At 38.9% G+C, this 17,373-nt stretch overlaps 2 protein-coding genes across 5 annotated transcripts in view; one reads left to right on the top strand and one right to left on the bottom strand.

Annotated features, from left to right (window-relative positions):
• impact (impact RWD domain protein) lies at positions 1 to 12,430 on the bottom strand. 3 transcript variants are annotated; one of them, XM_029501047.1, is made up of 11 exons: positions 11,903 to 12,412; positions 11,130 to 11,258; positions 10,983 to 11,035; positions 10,794 to 10,856; positions 10,590 to 10,675; positions 7,212 to 7,337; positions 7,037 to 7,131; positions 5,269 to 5,342; positions 4,708 to 4,798; positions 2,640 to 2,774; positions 1 to 720 (listed from the first exon to the last, which is right to left on the bottom strand). In XM_029501047.1, exons 1-11 carry the CDS (start codon positions 11,945 to 11,947, stop codon positions 661 to 663), a joined length of 957 nt encoding a protein of 318 aa, XP_029356907.1. In that variant the 5' UTR covers positions 11,948 to 12,412; the 3' UTR covers positions 1 to 660. The 3 variants fall into 3 exon arrangements, with proteins under 3 accessions (XP_029356907.1, XP_029356908.1, XP_029356909.1); XM_029501048.1 differs by having other exon boundaries at positions 7,212 to 7,334; positions 11,903 to 12,410; XM_029501049.1 differs by lacking the exon at positions 2,640 to 2,774 and having other exon boundaries at positions 11,903 to 12,430.
• Positions 12,236 to 17,373, top strand: part of osbpl1a (oxysterol binding protein-like 1A) — a 19,869-nt gene continuing 14,731 nt past the window's right edge. The window contains exons 1-7 of one of the 2 annotated variants that reach the window (XM_029501043.1): positions 12,236 to 12,619; positions 15,602 to 15,727; positions 15,803 to 15,888; positions 15,976 to 16,050; positions 16,174 to 16,285; positions 16,453 to 16,538; positions 16,942 to 17,086. In XM_029501043.1, coding sequence (XP_029356903.1) covers positions 15,613 to 15,727; positions 15,803 to 15,888; positions 15,976 to 16,050; positions 16,174 to 16,285; positions 16,453 to 16,538; positions 16,942 to 17,086 — 619 coding nt within the window. In that variant the 5' untranslated portion in view covers positions 12,236 to 12,619; positions 15,602 to 15,612. The remainder of the gene's footprint in view (positions 12,620 to 15,601; positions 15,728 to 15,802; positions 15,889 to 15,975; positions 16,051 to 16,173; positions 16,286 to 16,452; positions 16,539 to 16,941; positions 17,087 to 17,373) is intronic. The other variant, XM_029501044.1, reaches the window with a different exon arrangement.

The raw sequence follows: 17,373 nt of genomic DNA on the forward strand, positions 1-17,373 counted from the left end.
TCGTACTTTGAGTTTTATTCTCTTTAGATACTGAACACAAAAATTTATCTCAGATGTGGGTTGTGGTGGTGGGAAAGCAAATGCCAAGTGCACGGCTGAAACATGGATATATTAAGAAAGCGATCCTCTGCTGCCTGAACCCAGCACAGATCTGGCTCATTTGTACAACGTTTGTTTCCAGGGATCAAGTGAGACCAGAAGAAAAGATGAGGCAAGCCCCACAGGAGCCGGTGCTAGGCAAATGCTGCAAGAAGACACACAAGAATGTTAATTCTTGCGTGGATTTTAAATGCATTTGCAGACACGAGCATCTCTGCTAATAATTATGCTAATGAGTGTGTGAGAGGGCAGGATTCAGCAGAACTTAATTTTGTTGAGTTACAGTGTCTGATCATATTTCTTGGCCATGCCAAGATATACTGGGTCTGAATTTCTTTGATCCAGATTCAGCCGTGAGCTTAACGGGCACTTAAATGAGCGAGGGTCATATCATAATCCAGGCAAAATTGCTCTGAGATACTTTAATTATTTTGAATAATTTATCCCTAAGTGCATAAAAAACACTGCTCGTCTCTGGTAGCTACTAATGTATGTAAATTAGATTTAAAAAAAAAAACAATTTTTTTTCACTCAGTTGAATGGCAAAAATCTTTTTAAAAGTCATTTTGTCTTCTTGCATTTTGGCCTTTTGGTCTTCCCTCCTGATCTGGTAGCTTCATCCTGTGAGCCAAGAAAAAAAGGATCAGACAACATAAAGACTTGTGATTTTCATGCATTACAAGTCACACCATTAAGCCCAGGGGCACTGTGCTGGCGGGAAAGCATATTCAATGCTTAATGTTTAAGGGATGTTTTACAGCTCCTGACCTGATTTTTAAAATACATCCATTGTCTGAACTCCTGTTGTGTTTTGCCGTCTTATGCAAATGTGTAATTTTAAATGTAGTGATTGGGGATTGGGGTTTGAATATATTCCAATAATTTTGGGGGGAAAAGGCACAAACACAATAGATAATTCTGCAGCATACAGCAGGATGAAAAATATTTAAATGTTAATATTTTAATATTCATATATTTCCTTTAGAAATCACTGGGAGGTTCCAACACAGGTGTTTACCAGTTAGTTGGTGCAGATCATGACAATTTTCTAAGGTGCGATCATAGAAGGCATTATCCGATACGGAGTGACGGCCTGGTTTGATAAGTTAACCATATAACTGAAAATCTGTTTGGTTAGCATGCACAAAACAGTGATGAAAAAAGTATGAGCCCATAGAGAGTCGATAGAAGCAGTCAGTCATGAAACAAACAACAAAAATCTCTGCAGACTCTACACAGCCTCTGGTGTCTGAGTGCAAACTTCTCCCACCAGGAAGAAGATTTCAAATGCCAAAGTATAAAACAGACCACCTCAAATTATCATTTGTTGCAGCCTCCATGGCGCTGTTGAACTATGTCAATAGTGCAAGAGAGCAAGGTGAAAATAATGCACAGGCACTGAAGCACTTAGCACTTTTCTTGCACTTTAAAATACCCAGCCTCGTTATATGTCTGTGTTGTCAATGTAAGCTATAGTCTGTCTTTTTGTTTCCTTTTTTTTTTTCATTTGTTTGCAAGATTTTCCTGTGTGTGTTTTTTGTGAAGCCATGAAGTGGAATACTTCGCCTGAGACAAATTTCCCCTAGGAATCAATAAAGTTTACTCTTACTGAAAGAACCAACTTTGCCAGTAGATAGTTTCAATTGGCAAGTTTTTCTACTAAGAAGACTAAGAGTCTGTGAAAGCTTTGCTTTGCGAGCAGCATTACTGCAGACGTGGTAATGTCAACCTGTCGGTCCATTCTTCATACTAAAAAATTACGATCGTCTGGTGATGAGTAAGGGCACCCAGGTGGCGAGGAGTTAAGATTGACCCATGGTAACACTGGATCAGTGTCTTTTGAACCCTTTCATCTACTTAGGAGCACTTCCGAGAGATCAAGTTCGCTGAATGATGTAATCATTAATTACACACTCAACCTGTTTGTTTTGTAATCCTTTTTAATGGCTTGAAGAAAAAGCCATTCTGCTGGGGTTATAGAGTCCCTCCCTGGATTGGAAGTGACCTCAAACATGCTGTCACAGAATGAAGGTTGAATAGAACCTCTGTTGCGAGGATGGGAATGAAAGAAAATGTGAATTTTTGCCGGGGTTTTGTAGTAAGATATGCTTCGCTGTGCCTTTAATCTCTCTGTAGCAGCTGCTTGAAGGTGAACAATGTGATCAGTAGAATTACTTTGCAGAACACAAAGACAGCTTCAAAGCAGGCCGGACCGAACGTCAGGCTGGTGAAAAGCAAGGCGCAAATGTTTGATTGCCAAAACAAGTAGCAATTAGACAGATCTAATGAGCCAATGTTCCTAACTTGGCAGCTGCTGAGAAATTAATGCAACCACAGAAGTCACTGTAACCAGTAAGTTTGTTTGAACTGACACTGTTGGAATAACCAACTTTCTCCCTGTTTTGGGTTACAGAGAGAAATCTTTGCTTCAGTTAACTGGTCGTTTTAGCATCAGAAAACTCTCAGCAAAGTCAAATTTGACTCATGACGTATGAGGGGAAGATTATACAGCAATAACAGACACAGAGAGAGAGTCTCACTGAGGAAGAAGTGTATCCCTCCTCCACAAGGATGTTTCTCGCACAGTTGTTGATGTGTTTGAAGCGGTCAGGACCCAACAAAATACCTCCATACCATCGAGACACCACCACCATGACATTACGCACATCCAGAATCTGTGGTGAGAGACAAATGTGATATATGTGAAATGGGTGTGAATTTGACAGAGCCAGGAAAGGGACAAACACATTCAAATGTTCACACCATTTTCAGGCAGCCATCTTTTAAACAGCAAAAATATTTCACACGCGCTGCCATACAACGGAGAGTTCTTCATTACATGTACCTGGTTCCGCTGCCAGTCTAAACCGGTTGGCTCGACACCATGTTTTACAGAGCGTGATGAGAAAATCTATTTCAGTTTCATAGATCTACCTTCAATATGTAATAAGCCCCAGGGCATGTTTATCTTGTATTAGAAGAGAAACGTCAAGGTTCAATTTATTCATCCGTAAAATCATTGCAATCAAAGAACTCCAATCCTAATCAAACAACGGATATAAATACATACACATCGGTTAATGAAAGTTCACACGAACTGGAGGAGCAAAAACTACTGCAGTCAAATGTGAATTGTAATAACTCAAATTGTGCCAAAGCAGCAGAAGTGACAACGAACAAAAACTCAAAAGACCCATGATCAAAACCCATGGGCCTCCTGATATATTGGCAAAATGATTATGATGATGGTGGTGATTACTATTATTATTATTATTATTCAGACAGCTGGAGTGTTAGTGACTGACTGTTTTGGAAGAGAATATTCAGCTCTGATTACGACTTTCTGTTCTGCAAAAATATTTTTTGTGAGTATCTGCGTATATGTGTGCGTCTCAGTGAATGCATGCGTGTGAGTGATTCATGGTTAGGATTGATAACTGTGAAGTTATGCTTTAATTAAATTTCTCTGGAAGGATCAAAGTGGGAAAAAAAAACCCATTTTGTTTGTATGTATTGTGTGCTTTTGCAGTGTGCCCTAAAAAGTTCTCAAGAAACACAGATACATAAATGAAGGCTTGGCTCTACCATGAAGATTGATTCTGACTTCAGAAGTGACTAAGATAATGATGTGCTAATATAAAATGAATCAAGAATGACTGATCATGATGAAATCTAATGTTTGATTTTTGCTCGTTGGATTGCTTCCTGGTAATTTTTTCAAGGTACGATAACAAATTGCATCTCTTTTGATTTTTCCTCAGTCCACTTAGCAACAAATGAATCCAATTTTTCAAATAAAAGGATTTTGGCTACAGAATCTTGATCTGCTTTTAGATCAAATGAATGAATTTGGGTTTTGGGCTACTGGTGGGACATCAGAAATTTCAAAATTGCCAATTCCAACTAGCAGCAAGTCTTTAGGGATGGAAGTATTGGCGGATGTTATTTAGCGCCATGAATAAATACCATTTTGACCTCAACCTCAGGTGCACTTCAGTGCTTCTTGCACTGTCAATTGCTAGCATGCTAACATGTTAAACAAAAATACCACAGTTCCTAAAATGACCACTTGAGGGTGGTTCAAAAAGTGAGTGAGATCAAAAGTCTGTTTTGATCTCTATAGCATTCAGCATTCCTCCACCATACATTCCTCCTTCATGCAAACTGCTCTGGGGTGGATCTTTGTACAGCTCAGCCATTCAAACTGCCAAAAAAGGCATGCCCTTAAGTTTTAGCTCCACACGAGGATATTAGATCAACTTTACCAAACAAAACATTAGGTTAGAGGGAAGAGTCAGCGTTAGTGGAAAGCTTCTTACTCACAATAATTTAAAAAGTCACAGCAGACATCTAATTATGCAGATGAGCAAAGCAGCTTGGAAAAGCCACCAATTAAGGCTGTAAAAGCCAAAATAATAAAAGTTGGATCTAGTGAATGTAACAACGGTTCTTTGATTAATTCGGGCCAAATAAAATTCATTGTGCCTGCTACAGTGATTCATCAGCTCTTTGAACGTTTATTTCCTTTTTTTTTTTAAACAGATGCAACATAGAGTGGCATGCATCCAACAGAGTCAGCTGTTGGATGTTCTCTTAATCAATAACAACCTGCAGTAAGTGCAGCAGTCTCCCCCCTGCAGCTGTCTCTCCATCATCTTCACAGTCCTGCAGGAAACTGTGCTTGTCCTCACAGTAAATCCTACAAAAGACAGAATTGCAAAAACTTGGCATTAGCCTTTAACTATTCAGTCAGAGAATAACACTGTAACACCCAGAGCCTCTTCTTTTTTTGATAGTCTAAATGTCAACATCTCTTCTCTGTGAGTAATGACCACCCAGAAAGAGCACCAGAAGCATGACACCAACTCCATAAAAAAAAAAAGAAACAAAACATAAAAGCAGCCAGGAAGGCATGCATAAAGAAGATGCTTTCAGAAAACTGTGGTGCAGTTGTTGACCTTTAATTGCATTAGAGAAAATGGTTAGGGCTGAGGTTCTTCCTTCTTGGTTTCTCTAATGAGGCACATTGTGAAACTAACCTAAAGGTGTCAGTATTGATTACATTATGAATCCATGGAAGATACACTGATACAGATATTCCCCACTGAAATGAAAAGAAGGTGGTCTGAGATTTTTGACCCCGCAGTATAAATATTTGACATTGCTGACCTGTATGCGTAAATATTGTGAGTGGCGCTTGCAATCTTTTTGTTTTCACACAGCTTCTCCAGGACCATTTTCACCTGCAACACACAACATGTAAGTCACTGAGCATGATGACCCACTCCTCACTTCACTGGCACCCTGCTGTATTGTTACTACGGACGGAAAATTTTTCCTTCAGAAAAGGTTTAAATACAAACCTCGTTTATACTAAACCCGAGGTCCATTTATGTTATCATGATCATGTCATTTTAAATATTATAGCTTGTGTTAATGTTATTTTCATTTGTTATGTGCTGTATCAGACTCAACAGCTGCTTTAGAAAGTGCGATTTGGGGAAATAGAGGGACGTCAAAGCCAAATTCAAGTGACTTTGAAAATGACGCATATGTGCAGATGACTTCAGTGTGCTGTCTGACTCATGCATTGAAAAGCATTAGTCAACTGTTTCATGCAAATACATTTCAGATTGAAAGACTAAAAATACATTTTAAAAGTAAATGACGATTGCAACTTTGTGGTTTTCTTTTCACTGACTCAGTTTTTGACTCCTTGAAAAATGATTATCCTTATCCTGAATTTCACACATTTCCATGTATGCGTGTCCCATTGTTTGTGTTTCTAATAGTTCCTCGAAGATCTGTGAAGATAGCATTTCAGGTGTGTTTGTTTGTTTGTTCTTTTCCATTATATCCTCAACAGCGGAACACTTTCAGGTTATTATTAAGACAATAAGAAAATCCTGTCAAGGCTCCATTTATTCAGCTGCATCTGTAAAAATTGTAGTTGAAACAGCACTTCACAGCAGGTGCAAGCTTTTAAAATGAGTTGGACTGTTAGCGGACATCACGACTGAGAAGATAACGCACAAATGAGCTTGATGATGTTCGAGTTGGAGAATAATCCTGTCTTTCTAAAAGCCTCATCAAGGAATTTCTACTGAACCCTAAAAATAAGGCCCACATGTGTAGCACTAACAGTATGTACAACAAAGGCTAAGAGCTAACTGCCACGTGACTCGTGGCCCTTTGCTGCATTCAATGCCCTCGCCTTCCTCTATCTCTCTCACTGTGCCTGTGAAGGCAAAATTGTCAAAAAGAGTTTATCACGTCTCTGCATCAGAGAGCTGCCAACCTGCGTGAGTCCCATTCATCAGGAATGAATCTGAGGACAGAATGATAAACTGACATTGCTTCTGTGCCAGGATGATCATGAGAAGTTTAATATAATGTTTAAATCTCAATGATTCATTAAGTCCAATTCCTTGATATTAAATTGTTCTTTCAATTTTGCAACTGTCAAGTGTGGATGTGTGTAAATTGTAGAAATAAATATCTCTGGCTTTTGTCACTGGCAAAAGGTCTAATTGGATATTTCTAGCTTTGACACACTAAAATCCATAAGGAAAGTAATTCTGAAAGAGAATCAAACCCAATATTGCATATTGTCTTATCCTAACTATTATATTGTCAGTTATACTGAAAGCTTCCAACAAGTCGATGAAAACACCACTGAATTCCTTCCTTTCATCCATATGAGAAAAAAAAAATCATGGCAACTAACGTAACAGTAAAGATGGATACTCTTGATTAGATCAGATTTGGCTCCAGGATTTCATACAATCAGTCATAGCTCTATCTTCTTTATTTATCTTTATAATTTCATTATATTTCAAATTTTTGTTTATATTGATTTCTCATTTCTTGATTTATCTTTATAATTGGCCATTTTTTTCCCCACACACAAGTATTTCAAGTATTTTAAGCCCTTTACCTGTCTGGGAGTCACCACTGGTGCCAAGTGAGGCTGGAAAGTGCTGCGTCGATCTGTGATGGGATTTCCATGTTTGATTGGAGGCACCTCTTCATCTGCATAATGAAATATTAGAAATCACACCTATGAGTTGTGTGTTTAAAGGCTTTCTCCGAATCCACTGTACAAGTACTACCATTTGCATTTTCCATGAAGAGATGTAAATTTTCTGTGTTCAGTCTGAGAGTGCTGAAGTCAGGTATGTCTTCATCACCGTCCACTTTCTCCTCAGTCGTTATGTTAACCTTCTCTGGTTGATCTGCTGAGGAAAATATTTTTTGAAGAAAACATTTAACAGAAAAGCACCAACGAGACGGGTTAAATACAAACTGTTAGCTGAAGTATTATATTATGGGCACCTCAAACATAAGAAGCCAGGAGCTCCAGAAATTCAAACGCAGCAAAAATTCATATGAGTTGGACAACCTTTTTCTTTTATGGACAAGACTGTCAGTTGAAAGAAACCCATTCTTTAGTTTGTCTTAACCTGAAACACCCACAACCTGAAGGGCAGGTTAACTTCTGCAAATCTGAATTACTTTTCTGCACATCGTCTTTTTTTTTTCTAAAGACAATTTGACATTTATTTTCCATCATTTAATCAGGGCTTAAAGTAAGAAAAAATCCCGAGCCTGAATTTTCTTCTGGGTGGTTGCAAAAGTAAACTATTTAATTATTATTCTAAATACAAAATAGGAAATAAATAACCAAAGGGCTTGTTGTCTCTGCCCCTCTCTTCTTTCCACTTATTTGAAGTCCTTTGTCTGTTGATAGGATGTCTTCCTCTGGCTTCATAAACTAACTCTCCATCATCTCAATCAGTGATTTCGATGAAAAAAACGCCGGCCTGAATGCTGAATGCACAAAAACTCAGAACCGAGAATTCTATATTACAACTCAAATTTCTGATATCCAATATCATAGCGTTCAAAAAATGAGTTTGGCACATTGCCATCGTTTGCTGGACGCTAAAATATGTGCAGCAGCCATTTTTGTTTATTTTGGAAGCAGTAATTCCCGAGTCGGACATCTTAGAGCTCATTTTTCCTACGTTGTTAGAATGCAGCATCGCCTGCTGCTGGATCTAACCAAAATCCATCATCTATCCATTTATGACCAAACGGTACCCATTCTCTGATGGCTACTGTCAGCAGGATAACATGGCCTCCACAGTCACCAGATCTCTATCCAGGGAGTACCTCTGGAGTGTGGAGGAACTAGAGATTTGCAATGTACAGTTGAAAAATATGCAACAACTGCGTCATGGCAATAAGGACCAAAATCTTCAGGAGATGTCTAGCACCGTCTTGAATCTATTCCGCAAAGCATTAGTTTTGAAGGCAAATGGGGCTCCAACCCAGTATTAGCAAGGCGTAGCTAATCGTGACCAGTGAGTACACAGTACACTGTCCACTCATTGGGGAATGATAGTTCAGACACAGCTGTAATTTTATTTTCAATAATGATTCAGATCCGTCAAAGTGTTGTGTTAAGTATTCCTGGTAGCAGGACGGGACGAGTACGTGAAAATAAGCTGCAGAGCTCATGTTCATCATTCAAGCATCAAGTACATAATTTCCACTGAGAACTGGGTCACGCCTTGTTCCCACTCCACATTACCTCTCTGAATATTGCTCTGCTACCACCCGACCACCACGGTCCAGGTGAGGTCATCAAAGTGCCCATACACTCATCGGAGCTGACTTCAGTTATTATCTTGCACTCAAGGCCATGAGATGGAAGCTTTGCAGAGGTAATTTCTGCCATGAAGCCTACCTCTCAGGTGGCAGGGTAAGAGCTCAGGCTAAAAAGGTATACATGAAGACACTGCTTTTTTTTTCCCCCTGCATTTCTGTTTACAGCTGATTTTCAACATCGACTCTAGACACTAAACCACAGCGCTTTTTGTAAGACAGATTCAAGCACGGTGACCATTTACTTCTATGGTAATAAAAAGGCAACTAAAAGTTATTCAGGAGAAATGTAGCAACAAAGCTCAAACTGGATAGAAAATACTTTTCCATTTTCAATTCATTATTTTTTTTAATTATTTTTGATAATAAGTAAAAATATAGAATACCGCCTGACCTTTGTGTTAATATTCTTCAATGAAGAGATGGTTAATTTTTTTTTTTAATGCACCTTCTAAAGAGGACCATAATAAAAACAGGGCATGTTGCTCTGACTACAAATCTAAGTCAAGTAGCATCTACACTGTTCATTATTTGCATGTATACACAATAAAGTATAAGCACAAGGTGCCTCAACTCACTCAAAAAACATGGGCCTTTGTATTTATGTGATCAAATATTTTCTTTGATGTTTTTTCCATCATCCTTTGCTCTGATTCTGGCCTAATTAAAGCAACCTTTTTCATCAGACCCATTATTTACCTTTACCTTTCTTTCTTAGCCATTGTATTTACTCTCTTTTCATTTCCTTTTCTGTGAAAGCTGCATCTTGTGCCTTATCAACCCCCCCAGACTGCTCCGTTTTCCTCTCTCTCCTCAGTTTAATTTGAATAAGGACAAGCTGTCATTCCTGCACCACTGTGCGTAAATGCTCCAAACAGTCACACTCATGAATACATGGATTGCAGAGAAGAATTTGTGTTCCCTAGTAATGGGGAAGATAGCTATATAGTTTTAAGGCTAACCCTAACCCTAACCCTCAAAGCTGACCAGTTGCCTCAATAATGGACAATACTATTCTCGGCTATAAATAACCAAGTTACACAAGCCCAACAATAGAAAATATGATTTTTGCTGACACTTAACACATATCTTTTACACTTTATTTGTGCCTGTGGTAACAGTAATTACACAGATATTGATTTAAATTCAGTAAGACAGAAGGTTTTCTTAAAGCCCCTAAAGGCCATCGTGTGCAGCTACCCATGGCTTCACATCACATCAGGTAGTTACATCACTGATGCATCTGAGCAGGACTTAGTAGGACAAATTATTCAATAATTGACTGGCTGATGGACAGACTCTTTTCAGCTGTGATACATTTGCTATGAAGCATTACATTTATCCTAATTTGTTTTTAGGGTTTATAGACACTTCACAATAAAGATATATGAAACCTTTCACATCTCTGAGCTTGTTGCAAGGCATAGAATTAACATGGCCAACCATTACTGGATACAGCAAGTCTGTCAGGATGGTCTGCATTGAAAGAGTTTGGAAACCATCTAATTTTCCAAAGTCTTTAGCAAACATAAATAATGTGTTGGCCGAAACATTATTTCAAAATAATTTCGGGTGTGTCCATTTCACTTCTACGATTGTAATGATGGAAATAACTGTTTCTCCCGTTATGTGCATGGTTCAGTCACATTTTTCAACATATTCTTAAATAATCACAGAAATGTTTTAGGCAAAACATAACATATCAGAGTACCCTTTCCTATTCTCTTTAAAAGCCAGGCATGCATTCACTTTGTTGGATTGCTATTATGATGGACTATTCTGGTATGACTCAACCAAAAATTTCATTAATCACACCTCACCTGATTCTGAAGTCTGGGATTTCTCCACCAAGAATTCTCTAATTTTCTCCACCCATAAGAAGAGGATGCTCTCACCCATGTTCTCCCTGTAATTTTTTTTTTAACAAATTTAAAATATATTATGGTGAAATTATTGTGAAAGGCCTTTGTTGTCACTCTACAGTCTACCTACTTGTGAAGTCAGAAATTATAAGAGGCACTCACACATAGAGGTCTTCAAGGCTGTTTGCCAACTTGGCCCTCTCAGGGCCACGCAACCACGCTGCACTACAAAGTCAGAAAACAATAAGGAGGGTTATTAATTATGACTAGCTGTGGGGTTTGGGTTCCATGTTTTTGTTATCACTTTGGCAGATCACCTTAAGATTATATTTCAAAGGCAAATTGACTTACTTGATCTGGTAGATGGGCGGGGCTGTGCTGGGATAGTCAGGTGGGAGAATTATCTGATCAACAAGGAATTTTTTTTTTTTTTTTTACCAGATTACAAACAGCAAGGACAGATATTTAAGACTGACGCCCAAGATTTTTTTCCTATACCTGTAGACATGCTGTCAATTTTGGCTCCTCTAAGTTGCTGGATATTTTGATGCAAAATATTCTGGATGCCTCATCTACAACACACCACTCATCACCGTATATGGAAGACAAAGCCTCGACCTCTTCAATCTGAAAGAGAGGAAACCATGACAGGAAAATGAATCAATGTGTCAATCATTTCAAGTATGAATAATTTCACAAAGCAATTTCAGCATTTAGAACAGAATAACGTATTCTTCAATAATTCCACCAAATTCTAAGGCACAGTCACAGCTGGAGCACACAACATGGCAGCTTTAATGCTGTAAATGTAATGCTAGTGTGATATGCGCACAATTAAGTTGTGACATACAAAGCAGCAGGTATATTTATCTTTGCTCATGATGGGATTTATCTGTTTGTTTGCCTTTTAAACTCTGTTTTGCTTACATGATAATGTGTGACGTGCTGCTGCCACTAAGCTTCACAAATCCAAACACTATGAGAGCAACTTGCAGTGTGTGTGTGTGTGTGTTTATCTAAAAGCCTCTGTATTGTGCTGCCTGTGCACAGTCGCTCATGCGTGTGCTATTTAATTATACCACCATTGTGATTCTCTGACAAATACTGAAATGATTTCTGTGTGCTATTAATTTCATAGCCGCCAGCCTGGATTTGTCGTCAGCGATTATTATTCATCGGGCTGATGTTGGGTCGGTGGTAAACAGCAGGGCCGCTCCGGGAGGACATGGCAGGACACACCAAGTGTCCCAGTCAGACCACTGACAGCTTACTTGGGACTGAAGATCTTCATTCTCCGGATTTACGACGTCGGCCATTTGTTCGTCTCATCGTCAAGTGTCAGCTGTTAAAACGTGAAAAAAGGAGCTCAGATAAAACTTAAAGCACAAGAGTCTCATGTAGAAGTTCAACTTGCGGCTGTGTGTGTGTGTGTGTGTGTGTGCTTGGAAATGGGTAACTACTTCCGGTCGTTCTGTCTTCCGGGTTCTGCCGTACTTTCATCTGACAAAGCACAAAGCATTTGGACAGATGTTGCAATGCGACCAACAAAGCAGTTAGCAGCTAGTTAGATGTTTACTGTATTTCCGTTACTTGTTAGTAACGTGTAACAGTTCGCATCATTTGAAATTTAATTTTGTGCTATTTTGCGTCTGAAATAGCTACAGGAGCTTTTATTTTGAAAGACGCGTGTTATCGGCCAGTTCCGCTCAGCCGTGGTCAGCTGACGTCAGGGTAAACAAAAAATAAGCGTGTGTGTGTGAATGTGAAATGGAAAACAGTATTTCGCCATCGGAGAGCTCACCACCGACTGCACACTGTGCCTGACAAGCGTGTGTGTGAGCTTGTGTGTCTTTGTGTGTGTGTCGGTGCGATGCATCGGTTGCAGCGGTAGATCAGCGGAGACGGCTCAGAGGAGCTTAAAGCATCACATGCAGCGGCCCCGGGGGTCCCGACTCAGGACTCTGACCAGGACCGGACCGACAGAAGCTGTAAGTGTCTGTCTGACCGCTGTTCCTCTGTTTGCTTCTGTTGACACAATCACCAGCTCACAGCCGCAGCCAAACACCTGGCTTCATTTCAGCTTTGCCCCACAGCTGGAAGGATTTGCACCAGCCAAAGGGTTATTTTTAAACATATAATGTATTTATGTAATCACAGGCCCATTCGTTTATCCTAGTTACAAATAATCTTACAAATTGTATTGTAAAGAAAGAAAGCGCTGGTGAAACAGAGATGGATTCTTAGTTCCTATACGCTATTACAAGTGATAATACTAATCTGCATTCAATATCCTATTACTGTAAAAGCTCAAGAACAAATGTTGCAAGAAAATAGACCCCTTGCTAATATTATTATATCACCTCATAAATAATTGTTAATACTAATGTAACAAGGTTAAAGTACCATTTTACGCAGGTTTGTTATGCCTGGGTTGTTATTCCACTGATTCCCAATCAGGTTTCAGGTCCCTCCCATGGCTCACGTAACAAATCTGAATTAAATTTAAATAAAATCAGCTAATTTTTCATCATTAGTTAGTAGTATTTTTCCCTAGTCTTACCTTTTCTTTGTGATGCTTCGGTATTTGTTTTTAGTGGGCACAAGACATCAAAAAGCATTTGTTATGGAAATTTAGTTCTTGAAGAATTCGGACATTTTGCAGTTGAAACTGCCAGGACTCAAACAAGAGTCAAAGGTAATGTTAAACTAAACTTTTAAAATGTATCCTGCCCATGCAATTACAATGTGAGAGTGTTTAAGCATCTGCTACTGAAAATGAAGCAGACAGTGGAAAGACAGGCTCAGTAACTGTTTTTACAGTCTCAGGCAAACCAGTTTACGCGTCAGCTTATATTTTTCTTTCTGTGCCCTGGAGATGTCACAATAACAGTGTTGAAGTGGTTGTCTTTTGTTTGTGTGTTTGTTGTTTCTTTTTTTTAAACTTCCTCACAGCCATCTGATTATCCATAACATTGAATAAGACAGTCTCTTTTTGTTCTGTCATTACCAAGAAGGGTCATGTCAACTCATGCGGTATAAAGGGGAGAGGGAGGGAGGACTTGTTTCCTTCCTGTTTAAGGTTCCTCTCTTGACTGACACCCTTTGTAATTACTTGGATTGCCTTTTTTCTTTGTCCTTAGCACCTGACAAAAGCGTGTCTTATGACTTTTTCTTGCATTGTCCATGTGTCCCGGATAATGTAGGATGTTAAGCAATTTGAACTGAGTCAGCCGCTGTAGAATGTAACTGCAAGAAATCTTTAAAAGGTGTTTTTAGAGACCTTTGAAGCCCACTTATCATACACATGAGATTTTGGTCTGTGATCACAGTGAGCACTAAAAACATCTAAGAAAATTAACTTAATAATTTCACAGTGATCTTATCATCATGGGTATTTCTGCTTGGCTTCGGAAACATACCCACATTCATCTGAACAGCAACAGTGGGGCTGAGTGACAGAGTGATAATATTTCCCATATTGGTCAGCCAAGTGCCACATGACTTAGTTGGACAATCCCCATTGGATAGTGCTCTTTCAAAATGAATTGGACCAAAATGTTTCTATAAGCGTTTCACCAGCCTACATTTGTCCAGTGGCTGAAAAGGCACTGCAAAAGCCCAAAACACCATCGTAAAGAGAAGTGAGTTGCTTCCATCGAAATTGTGTTAATTCACCATGTTGCCCTTGCTCTAGATAAATCTAACATCGTATTGTTAACAGACCAATATAGTGCTTATTCTTATTACATATTTCGTGCAACCACTGTATGTGTAACGCCTGTTATCTTTACTTAGGCTTATTCATTTCCATTAGCTGAGCAACTTTGTGTGAAGCATAATGGTCGACAAACCAATCGAATGCTTATTTCACTGTTAATTATCTGCACGAATAAAATATCACTCTGTAGAAAATGTTGTTAGATATGCATGTGTATTTGACTTACTTAAACAAGAATGCCCGTTGCAATTGAAGGAAGCGAAAGGAAAGTATTTGTGTGGTCTCCCCACTCTTACTCTCCCTGCTCTAGGTGCAAATATTTGGACACACATATGTTTGAACTTAACACTTTCCAGTGTTGATTTTAAAATCAATCATTTCAGTGTTGAAATCGAAAGTGAGCAGAGTTGATTGGATTTAACTCCCCAAAATAATACAGACTTTTTGAGGAATAACTATCATGGAGCTAAATTATATATATATATATATAATTTCAGGTCCCTCCCATGGCTCACGTAACAAAACTGAATTAAATGTAAATAAAATCAGCTAATTTTTCATCATTAGTTAGTAGTATATATATATATATATATATATATATATATATATATTTATTTATTTATTTATTTATTTATTTTGTTTGTCGCACAAGTTTCTTGTGTTTACTCTAAAAAAAAACAAAAAAAAAACAATTGTTGATTTGACGCTGTATTTTAACACACCACTGGAACAACACTGGAAATTTAGCATTTTTGATTTTGCTGTGTAGGACCCAGTATCTGCCAGGAGACCATAGCTGTACTTGTGGTAGCTTATTCAGAGATCTTGCTCTTGTTACAAAAGAATATTTGCATAATTTATGTAAATGAAACAGTTTGAATGACTGAATGAAAAAATGACACGCTGCCATAACATACTTAGAGTAGTTTCACAACAGTTTACACACATTGACCAGTTCAACAAGGTCTTGGCCTCTGTAGAAAGCCTGTGTTAGAAATACTGGGTGTGGAGTTAAAAAAAACAAAAAACAAGCAAGCAAATTGTTTACCTATCAGTGATGAAAGATGCTATTGAGTTGCATTGTGGGAAATGAAGGATCAGGCTGTTTTTCATTTTGTTGGCCAAAAGCCTTACTTTTTATGTGTTTACTGGATTTTTGTCAAAGACTCGTGCCCTTCTGGGAGATCATTTTTAATTATTATGGAGTCACAGAAATGACAATGCACATCTTTTTATACGATTTCCTCTGCAGGGTCCCCGGAAATGGAGCAAGAGGAGCAGTTCCTGCACTGTGCCCGGAATGGAGATTTGCCCGGGATTAAGAGGCTCCTCATGTCCAAGATCAAGGAAGAGACGCAGCTCAACATTAACTGCAAAGGTGCCTGATGATTATATGGAAATAAAATCTCAATCGTAGTCTCTTGTTATAACGTAAAGTGTAATGTTTTCTCAGGGAAGAGTAAGTCTAACCTGGGGTGGACCCCTCTTCACTTGGCTTGTTACTTTGGACACAAAGATGTAGTGGAGGAATTACTTAAGGTAAAGTGGATATTTCAAATCCTGTTACACTATTCTGTGGGTGTTACAAAAGTGCATGGGTAACAAGAATGTTGTTACACTCTGCAGGCAGGGGCAAATGCCAACTTACCCAATAACATTGGGGACACAGCACTGCACAAAGCCGCCTTCACTGGGAGAAAGGTAACGCTCTGTCTGGCCAATTCTCCTTTCAGATTCCATTTGTTCATTTATAGTATGATTATGTGCATGCCTTTATCAGTCAATTCAGTTTATCAATCAATCATTCGATTACATATCGATCAGGAGGTTGTCATGCTGCTGCTGCACTATGATGCATGCGCTACTGTCATCAATGGGACAGCACAGATTCCCAAAGATGTCACTCAAAATGCAGAGATCAGAAGCATGTTGGAAGGTGAGAGAGATACGTCAGTAAAGTTTCATGAAAAGTTCTTGTCAGTGTTAGATATATCCATGTTGAATAGTTTGATTTCTAATCATACAAAGAGTGCATGTAGTGTAAAGTCTCTGAAATCACACTTTTTTTTGTGTGTGTACATCTTATCCTTGGACTGGCACCAGCGGCTGAAAGAACGGAGGAGAGGAAACTTGAGGGGAAACTTTTGGAAGCTGTATGTGAAGGAGACCTTCCAACTCTTTCTCAGCTGGTTAGTCACACACTGATCTGTGTAGTGAAGTACAACTCCCAAAGTTATGAAGTTATTGTTACTTAAATCTCCTATTTTGACAAAAAATTATATCAAATGTGTTGAGTTCACCTGAGGTCATTTCTGTTGGTAATTCAGTGCGGAAACGGGGTTGTTGGGAGTGCTATCTGAAATGACAGTTATAATCTCAACTGCCTTTGCATGTTTTCAAGTCTCAACAAGTCTAGAGTTGACGACTATAAAACTGGTGACAGCAACCTATTTAAGAAAAAAAGCCATCTGCAGGCCTGATTATTCCAACTGGTGGTCACAGTGCGAAGAATTCTGCTTAACTTGTTAATTGCATGAGGAAAAATGCAGAACCCAGACAAACCATTTTGTTTCTGTACTGTTTTCCCTGTAGCTCAGCAAGAAGAAGCCTCCAGACATCAACTGCACCGACCTGCTGGGTAACACTCCCCTGCACTGTGCAGCCTATCGGGGCCAGAGGCTGTGTGCCCTGAAACTGCTGAAGAGTGGCGCCGTCTCCAACATCAAGAACAAGAATGGTAAAAACCATCAGTCAGAGGTGACATTCATCAACCGCTCCCATCTTTAAAGGGCAAGACTGAGCAGATCTCACATTTTACCCATGAATAGACCAAAACCAACAACCAATTGACTGTCCAAACAGGAGTAGCCACATCTGATCCTTAGCTATCACAGAGCCTCTTTGTTTTGAATGACTATTAGTCCATCAGTGATTCACACTCTACCTTTTCTTTCACTACCATGAACACACACAGCCCAGATTTCTAAACCAAACATTTCCACACTGTTAGATCTTGCGCGAAAC

Source organism: Echeneis naucrates, chromosome 4 (assembly GCF_900963305.1).
Source record: "Echeneis naucrates chromosome 4, fEcheNa1.1, whole genome shotgun sequence".
Lineage (NCBI taxonomy): Eukaryota > Metazoa > Chordata > Actinopteri > Carangiformes > Echeneidae > Echeneis > Echeneis naucrates.